Consider the following 9,507-nt stretch of genomic DNA (forward strand, 5'->3'; position numbering starts at 1 on the left):
AGAAAGCAAAAATAGGCTAAATAAAAGCTGTTTTCTATTGGATAATTTGCTCGTTTTAAGTAGCCTGGATGCCATGGTGTGGATGGCCTTTTCTTTCATTTGCGCTCATGTTGCTCTATTGATGCTCTGAGCTCAGTGGCAAAATGGCCTCTGCCTTTTCATTTGTAGAATTTCATTCTGCGTTTTTTTCGTTTCCAGATTTGTAGCCTACATCTGCTATAGCGCCCGTTGTTCTCTGTGGATGGTGGCTACAAAGGAGGCAGGCAGCGGCGCACAAGTCCCGCCTGTATTTCCCTCTGGAGGAGTCTCAGTATCGGCGCTCCCGACTGGGGATTGGAGCGGCGGCTTGTCAGTAAATGAGCCCACCCTTCACACAGTGTGTATGAGGGAAACCGAGCCAGACAGTGACGGATCTGGTCCTACAGTCATCAGCTGCCTGTCACACCAGCACGCCACAGTACCGACCCGGAGCCTTCCGCCGCGCTGTGACACCTGGCGGGGATGGAGGGAGAGATGCAGCCCGCAGATGAAGGGCCCTGCGCCCCGAAGATGTGCCGACAACAACGGGGTCCGTACAGCACCCTAAAAACCTTCCAGAGCAAACGCTCGGCGGGCAAGTCGCGCTTTGACAGGTCCGCTTTGGTCGAGGTGCCTCTCTTTGGCGACGGACATCACTTCACTTTCCATCCCGAGCAGCAGCATCATTTCCAGCCGCACCATCATCACCACCACCACCAGCGTCTGCAACAGCTCCACCAAACCAGCGTCGCTATCAGCAGCAGCAGCAGCCAACAGCATCACCCGACGCTTCAGCAGCAGCAGCAGCAGCAGGGACGTTTCCCATGTGAGAACAGGCCCAGCAGCAGGGTCCCGACATCCACCTCAGCGGCGGCGGCAGCATCTCCTGGTACCCAGCAGCAGCGCGCCAGCAGCGGCAGAGCGGAGCCCAGATTGTCTCCAGACTGCACCTATGGTATCAGCTCAGGTGGGTTTCAAACTTGTTCAGAGTGTGGTGACTCCTGGTAATACGTGGAGATCTGCTCCATCTTTTAAGTAGGCCTGTTATTCATTTAGATTTGGGATGTTGAGACTTTTCTGAGCTACATGTCCTCAGATTCTATTGTATATTTTGAGTTTTTGCTGCCCAGATATTTCAGCATAAATCTTCCACGGAGTCAATAAACTTGAATGGAAGATGGAACAATATGTCATTAAAGTCAAGCATCTCTTTTGTTCACCTGAGCTTCATGTTTTTTGTTCCAATTCCTTCTTCTTTCTCCTCCTGTCAGCAGTGATTGATTTGCTGCTGTAATGAGAGCAGCCATGATTGAATCTCCAGTGTGCATGTGCTAAAAATTGAAATTGTCTGTCTATGTGTGTGTTTACTTGTGTGTGTGTGTGTGTGTGTGTGTGTGTGTGGGCCCTCACAATCTCCAGTTGAAACACATTGTTCCATGCTAATTTTTCTCCTCAGCTGCAGTTCATTAGAGGGCTGTGCAGGCTCAGGAAGAAATGTGTTCCCCGTGTGGAGGGCGGGTCCATGGGAAATAGCATTAAAATGAAAGCAATGAACCTAATCCTGGCAGTTACAAAATGAAACATTACATCTCATCCTTTAATCAGATATTAATGTCTTTATCACTGCTGGAAGCATGAGTCTCAATTTGCTGCTGGTTATTGTTGCTTTACAGACAATCAAGTGTTCAGTCTGAGCTCAGGTTGCACTGTATTAACTCACCTAGACCAACATGAGAATTGGAAAATGTGTGCATAGTATCACAGGTTTAATCTAGAAATAGGCATTAGTTTCATATATTTAACCCACTTCAATCTGTAAAAGAGTAGCCTGTGCTTTTTGTAATTATAAAGCACAGGTTTCAGTGTTGATGACCCATTGTTTGCATCCCTTCTGGCATGCACGTGGTCCTGATTTCAGTTATGAAATAATCACACAAAACCATATTTCCTCTGCTCATATTACACACGATCCAATTCCAGCTAAATGTGCCATGCATTCTTACTGATAATGACACATCAAAGTGATTTGTATCTGCATGATGGGAGCAACTTAATGTCCCTCTCATGGCTGGAAAAAAAAAAAAAAAAAAAAAAACTTGATGCACTTCTCATGAAGAGCGGCAGCAGGGACCCCTGGACCCAGCAATCAGTTCAGCACACAATAACACAAATTGCATTGAAAAGCTGTTCCCAAAGAGTTGTGATTAAAATAAATGGGGCTCATAAATTTGCCTCTGCCGAGCGTGTTGTTTTTAATGAAATTTTATGAGGCTCTCAGCTCACAGTGCCACAGAACTGGTGAGAGCAGAGAAGAGGGTGGGGGGCGCAGGCGAATGATATCAGATACATCTCGACGGGTAAACAGAGACAGCACGCATATTAATAAATGCGACACATCTGCGCCAGGCTGATAGACACGTCTGAGCGAGTGGCAACGCAGCAGTGGCCGCCTAGAACTCATTTTGTCTGTGTGTATATTTGTGTGTGTGTGTTTGTGTGAGGACAGTGGACTCATAATCATTACACGGAGGTATGTGTGAGATCATCTCATTGAGACGTGCCCAGACTACCAGGGAAACTGTACACTGAGGCTCGTTTCTGGACAATAGCTTTGTGCTGAGTTTCTTTGCTCGGCTGGGTTTGGTCACAGCAGATTCTGTGACTTTAGAGTTTATTGACATCTGAATAAATCAGCATAATCAAGCTGACATTTATGAGCAGAGGAGCCTACTGTAAGTGGAAAGCTTTGGCAGGAAAAGGGAAAGAAAAGGGAGGCAGAAAGAACCAAAACCAGTGAGGACTAAACACAGAATCACTCATATTGTTTCCACAAGTGTATCTGCTGCTTTCCAATAGGACACTTCCTTAAGTTTCAGCAGTAGCCTACATCACTTAAGTACTCTACTTTTGAGGTACTTGTACTTCCATTCTATGCTACTTTCTGCTTCTCATTTACTACAGTTCAGAGGTAACTTACTGGATACTTTTCAGATTTCAGTTTTGCATTAAAAAACATGATTTGAGCTTAAATAATAGAATGCATTAAACCAACCTATTGGCTTGTGACCCCTTTCAATAAAGCAATGTCTAGCTGGGGCCCCTTTTCACGTTTCAGATGTCTATGAGTTCCGTCGGCAGATCCAAAAATATCCCCTCTACACTTCTCACATGACTTAATTAAACACATTTTTGAGGCCCAAAGGTCAAATTATCCAATATTACACAATAAAAGCAAATATTAGAAAACAGTCCAAAATAGCAAAACCTGTTTCTATCAGTAAAATGCTGCTTAGACATTGATGCATTAGTATTAACAATCCAATAATGCCAAGTATAAAATTATAACAGTCGCAGGGGACATTTTACTGCAAGTACTTTTACTTTAAGTACATTTAGCTAATAATACTTAAGAACCTTTACTTGCAATGTAGTTTTTTTTTTTTTACATTGTTGTACTGATACTTTTACTTAAAGATTCAATAGGTAACTTTTATAAAAATATCTTTTGTCATATTTTGTAATATACAAACTGTGTATCCTGACATTAGTACATGAGACAGATAATCTGTGAAAAAAAAGAATCACTGTCAAACTAGGCAGCGCTGATCAAATATGAATCAAGATTATGTTACTGCATTGTCTACTTCTCACCTCAGTTGTTATCAGACTGTTTTTAACATGGCGACCAGGTTACAAACTTTCTCATGTTACAGCTAAACAGTACACTAAAATATGTTTCTGGAAACATTGCTCTATCACAAAACATTTTACAAGATGACTGTCTCTGACCCCCGGATTTTCCCTCTCTCTCTGCCGTAGAGAATCGTCTCATCCTGGATGCCTTTGCCCAGCAGTGTAGCCGAGTCCTCAGCCTCCTCAACAACGGCCGCCTCCTGGAGCCCTCCTCCTCATTCACCTCCAACATCAAGCTGGAGGAGGGGCCAGGGGTGGTACAGGGGCCTCACTGTTCCTCACTGGGGAAGACCAAACCTGAAGAGAGCTCTTCCACCACTGACCCGGAAGAGGAGACCCAACAAAGCCATTTGAACCAACAACAGACCTCTGCCGTTCTTCGTATCTTCACAGACTCCCTACAGAACTATCTGCTCTCAGGGCCGCCGCCGCCGCCGCCGCAGCAGCAGCAGCAGCAACATCTGGCTGCCGGTCTGGAGGATGAGCAGTGTCCGTTGGCGGAGCCCGGCTCAGGGTTGTCTCCTCCAAGACATAATCTGGGAGGCTGGGGCTCACCGACTCCGTCAGAGTCGTACGGCCACCCTTCGTCCACGCTGCCTGAGGAGGAAGAGGAGGAGGAGAGCTGCTGTCCACGCTGCCTGGAGTTGGAGCAGGAGGTGCTGTCGCTGCAGCAGGAGAACGAGGAGCTCCGCAACAAGCTGGAGAATATCCCAGGTGCAGTAGTGAGAGCCTGGATCCCACAGGGTTTTGAGGTCTATTCTTTGGGAGGGGTCAAAGATACATTAATAACAGATGCCTAATCATAACAGTTTTTCTGAAAAGCTAAGGGGATGATAATAAGGCAGCATAGTCACATTCAGGATTAGCACTGATCCTGTTTTAAATGAGACCAATCACGGATGTCAAAGATGTCAGATCAAAACCAGGAGCAGTGATGTATTAGCCTAGAAATCTAGACACACCCTAGTGGCAGCAAATTTATTTTGCAGCCAGGGGGGTCAAGGCACTCTCCATTGACTTGCGAGCTGGAAAAACCAAATTTTGGTCAGGCCAATCACGCGTGCAGAGGGAATTTGAAAGACAACCGTTTATCCCGCCCCTCGGATTGAGCTCCGTCAATGGTGAGTTCCCAGACCCAACATCTTGATGTGGGTCTGGCTTGTCAGGCTAGTGATGTATAGAAACACTACAATGTTCCAGACAGACAGGAACTCATCATGGAGCTTTTTTCACAGTTTCACCTTGTTTTGACTGTTTCCATTTAACTATTTGACACATACAGAGGCTTTGATTCAATACGGTAAATGTCCTGTTTACATTAAGAAAAGAAGTCTTGGTTGAGATTTTTACCATTGTGCTCTTGTAATTTTCATACAAAGCATTGATGGACCTGAAAAAGTTTCAAGTCACGTCTCTGTTGCTGTTATTTCAGTCTGGACAGGAGTGGTGGACAAACCCACCAACATGGCCTTCCCTATAGCCACAGCGCTAACATGGCTAAAAAATAACAATAAAATGATAGTTAAAGTCAATAAAATAGCCAATTAATTTTATGTAGATCGATTAATCAACTAATTGTTTCAATACTACTCATTTGTTCATTCTCTTTCTTTAATTAGTCATCTGTATCTGCCTGTATATCTCTAGTAAAAATACTAATGCATTAATCAGTACTAAAGCGACACGAGTTTATCCTAATTACACCTTAATAACTTCACTTCACTTTTTGTCTGTCATCAGTTTCAGAGAGCGGCATGCTCTCACTCTCTAATTGCATCATAGTGTTTGGGGCAACAGTCTTAATAGTATCTATTTTTATTACCTTTTCTGCTCTCCCCAAAGCATTCGGAGTTCCCCTGTGTTACCTTAACCTATATTGCACTAAACCGGGTAATTTGATCTGCACATGATTGTTAAATTATACACAAGATGGGTCATCTCTTTGCTTGCAGGATATTTTGACAGTGTATTTATATTTATGGTAACATGGTGTTTTTATGCAGTTCCCTGTCAAAAGGCTCTCGACTACTTCAAGACTGTTCTTGAGTTCCACAACCAGCTGGTCCAGCCGATGCCAGAGGAGCAGCTCACCGAGGTGAGGAAACAAGCAGCGGTATTATTCACAGCTATTTGAAGCATGTGTGATCAGTAGCATACAGTATATTAGTGTAAAAGTGTAAAAATACAACATCACATCCTTCCCGCATCAGTAACTTCTTCATTATGCTAATTGTGTTGTCAAGTTGTGTGAAAATATGAAATTAAAGAAAACTCTGTCTTTGCAGGAAGAAGAGCAGCAAACAGTCTTTGAGGTCTGTGTTTTTATTCAAGCATTTCTGTTGTTTGAGAACATAAAGGATTTCAGTGTATATTAATGTATTTTTTTGCCTGTAAAGTCAACAGGAAGTGGCAAATTAGTGAAACTGACATTAGATAATGTGCACCCTAAAAGAAGGTTAAAAATCAATTTCAAATCTGACAGAACTAGACAATGCAGTCAGATTTGTGGCCAGGCTGTGGACATAACTGAGCGCCTTCTGACCATCACATCATCTGACCTCCTCTTCCCTGCAGGGCAGTAAGCAGCTCCTGGAGAACTACCCTCTCTTCATCTCTAATAAGCAGTGGGACGAAGCCGTCAACTCCTCTAAGAAAGATGGCAGGCGGCTGCTGCGCTACCTGATTCGCTTTGTCTTCACCACGGACGAGCTCAAGTTCTCCTGCGGTTTGGGCAAAAGGAAGCGTTCGGTCCACTCAGGAGATCCAGGCCTGGAGAGACGACCACTCAACCCCGTCAAAGTCAGCTGCCTCAGAGGTACACAGTCGGAAAATGTCTGTTGAGTTGGAAGTGTGTTTGCATTGTGCTTCAGTCTGGGATACATTATCATTGAAACACTGGTAGAACTCGTACAGTTGTCAGACAGCCAGAAGCTCTGTCAAATGTCTGCGTATAAAATGCTTGTGTGATTTGGATGATGTAGTGCCATGCTTATTAGAGTACTCCACTTTTACAGCTTAGGTCTCAGACTTGAAAAGCAGCAGTAGCTATCAAGTGAGCTCGTTATCTATGGGCTCATAACAACATTAAACCGAGACTTATGTTGTTGACTTATGTCGGTCTAAGATCTGATACATCATGGTCATGTGTTTTTAGTTGTAACCGATCAGATTCAACTGATCAAACTTCATGTTTTATTTTTCTTTTCTTATTCCACTCCTACGCTGATTGATCATTGCACTTTTCAACAACAAGGCATTTCAAAGTGTTTCACTGACAGAAAAGGTCCAACTCTAGCCTTGAGCGTAACAACTATTTCATTTGTTTCCACTGTCTCACCATTTATTATTTCAAACCTGCAATAACAGTATTTTTTCGGCCACTTGGGGGTCAGCAGAAACAAATTGTGAACACAACGCTGACCTACCAACACCTGTTAAGTTATAGTGAACGTGTTGATTTACACAGTTACAGTTACGGAGCAACATGATCAATCATTTAAAGTTGTGTTTTAATGTCCATCTGATCAAAGTATGTCTAACATTCACTCTTCTATTAGCTCTGTGTTTGGTCACTACCAACTCTTGAGGGAAATATTTGGCTCTTTAGCTTCTAAATATTCCACTCTGTTCACCAGCTAGTCATTAACTGTGTCTGTCAGCTGTCTGTTTAGTGCCGAGCATTTACAGTCAGTTTTTAGAGCTCCTTCTCTTATAACAGCTACCAGCTGCGGTCTAAAACAACACTATGAGAGCGGTGAGAGTGACCTAAAACAGTAATGTTGTGGGCCTCACATAAACAATGAGCTGAAACTCTCTATAAATCTCATTGAAAGAGAGCTGCTGCAGATTCAGGTGATAATTCTCTGCAGGTTTCATATGGTCACATTGTCATTTCATACATCGTTATCATAAAAATCTCAATTATGATCGCTTGAAGGGCAGATCAAATTAGTTTTCACGCCGATCCCACATACACAAAGATCACATCTCTGTAAAATAAGAGACTGAGCATTAATGCCTTTAATGTGAATGTCACCTGTGGTGTCACACTCAAAACTTCATGCTTTTTGAAACTCTGGTACAAATCAAGGAGTGCTTTGATTTCCAATTATGTAAAAAAAAAAAAAATATATATATATATATATGTATATTTGATTTCTTTTTTGATTGAAAATCTTCTTGCCAGAATTCATCCGGATGCACTGTGCCTCAAACCCAGACTGGTGGATGCCCTCAGAGGAGCAGATCAACAAAGTGTTCAGCGATGCCGTCGGTCACGCTCGTCAGGGCCGAGCGGTCGGTACGTTCCTGGGCAGCAGCGGAAGCAGCACCAGCAGCCTCTATATGGACGGCTTTGATGGACATCTGTCACAGGACGAACTGTATTTGAAAGGCTGCCAGAATGGCCAATCGGACTGAAGTTAGAGGAGAAATTAAAGACAAATGCCGGAAATGTAGCTGTACAACAACATATCCCAAAACACTCACCTGAACCTGTCACTTTACACAGTGAAGAAAACATTCCAGAAGAAGTTTATCATATAGAATATAACCCCAGTCTTGCTGAAGCAGTTTGAATAGTTTGTAGCTGTTTTGCCATTTTTATACCTACAATTTTGTTCTTTGTTTGTTTTAGTCAATATTTGACTCTTAAGCTTTAATCACTTGCTACTTTTTTCTATGGTTTGCTGTTTTGAGCAGCTGTGTCACTATCAATGGAATTTGTTTTGTTTTGTGTTTTTGGGTTGGAGTCCCATTTGAGTTTATTTTTTCAATTTAAACGCTCACCTTAGGGTCATCAGGATGCTGTTTTTGTAAATATCACCCAAGTTAGAGACTTATTGCATCTATCACTGACATTGCGCCCTCCATCACGGAAAGTAGCATTTAATATTTTTCTGCCAAATTCTGTGTCATTGGCAAAGCGCCTTTACTTGCAAGCCTTCAATAGGAGTGCCTCTAAGAAAGTCATGTTTTGTTACCTGTAGCGTTGCACTTGTTTTTCTTAATTTGAGTCACTTCAGATGTGTCAAGTTATAAAAAAGAAAAAGTGCATTCAAAGTCTTGCCAATGGGCTTAAATGCAGCTTCCCTTGGGTTGAAAGACGTTTCGGTCAAGGCTGATCTGTTTTGAACTTCCTGCAGCAGATTTCAAGATATGCAAATGGCAACTTACATCTGGTTTACAATAGGTTTCCTAAATTAGTTTGAAATGCTGTAGGCCTATATGGCAGCAATATAATGCTGATCTTTTTTTCCATTAAATTAAGGTATTCTAATGAATAAAATGCAGATTTGCAGAAAAAAACAACAACAACACAGTGGATAAACACCAAGAAGATTGTTTCTATTTTATGCTAATTTCTGCCCTATCTTTGCTCTTGTCATAGATTCTTTTATTCATCCTGTTGCAAGAAGTCTTCAACTGCATTAAAATGTATTACATTCTATCTCATTTAGTTTTTCATCAGTGAGAAGACTTTTTGACTCCGGATGAATTAATGACGCCATATAATAATGCCTTAAACTTGATTCAAGTCAAGTGTGTTATCAGTCACGTAATCACAATGTGGGTTGCTGGCCCAAGTGGAGCACTTCTTTCTTATTTGCACTTTTACGTGTCTCGTTGTGGCTACAGCCGTCCCACAGGGAGAAGCCCTTGAACAGGATTTAACCATTCTTAATCTTTGACTTTGTTTTTATTTTATTTGGTCCTCAATCACTTCACGTCATGACACCGTTTTCTACGTTTTGAATGTACCAGATTTATTAGGTCAGTTTGCCACGTCGACAGTGC

The 9,507-nt window shown here is 42.5% G+C and overlaps 1 protein-coding gene across 1 annotated transcript; it reads left to right on the forward strand.

Moving 5' to 3' along the window:
• The first annotated feature begins 300 nt into the window (after nt 1–300).
• On the forward strand, nt 301–8,274 carry bend4 (BEN domain containing 4). The gene is made up of 6 exons (XM_028590231.1): nt 301–985; nt 3,838–4,425; nt 5,715–5,806; nt 5,997–6,023; nt 6,286–6,526; nt 7,898–8,274. Exons 1-6 carry the CDS (start codon nt 502–504, stop codon nt 8,128–8,130), a joined length of 1,665 nt encoding a protein of 554 aa, XP_028446032.1. The 5' UTR covers nt 301–501; the 3' UTR covers nt 8,131–8,274.
• Nucleotides 8,275–9,507: the final 1,233 nt, after the last annotated feature.

Source organism: Perca flavescens, chromosome 10 (assembly GCF_004354835.1).
Source record: "Perca flavescens isolate YP-PL-M2 chromosome 10, PFLA_1.0, whole genome shotgun sequence".
Taxonomy (NCBI): domain Eukaryota; kingdom Metazoa; phylum Chordata; class Actinopteri; order Perciformes; family Percidae; genus Perca; species Perca flavescens.

Bases quoted from the DNA above. Each gene is read 5' to 3' on its own strand.
- bend4 (XM_028590231.1), top strand. From the start codon at position 502: ATGGAGGGAGAGATGCAGCCCGCAGATGAAGGGCCCTGCGCCCCGAAG. The intron at 4,426-5,714 runs GTGCAGTAGTGA...GTTTTTATGCAG, and splicing joins CAAGCTGGAGAATATCCCAG to TTCCCTGTCAAAAGGCTCTC. The intron at 6,024-6,285 runs GTCTGTGTTTTT...TCTTCCCTGCAG, and splicing joins AGCAGCAAACAGTCTTTGAG to GGCAGTAAGCAGCTCCTGGA.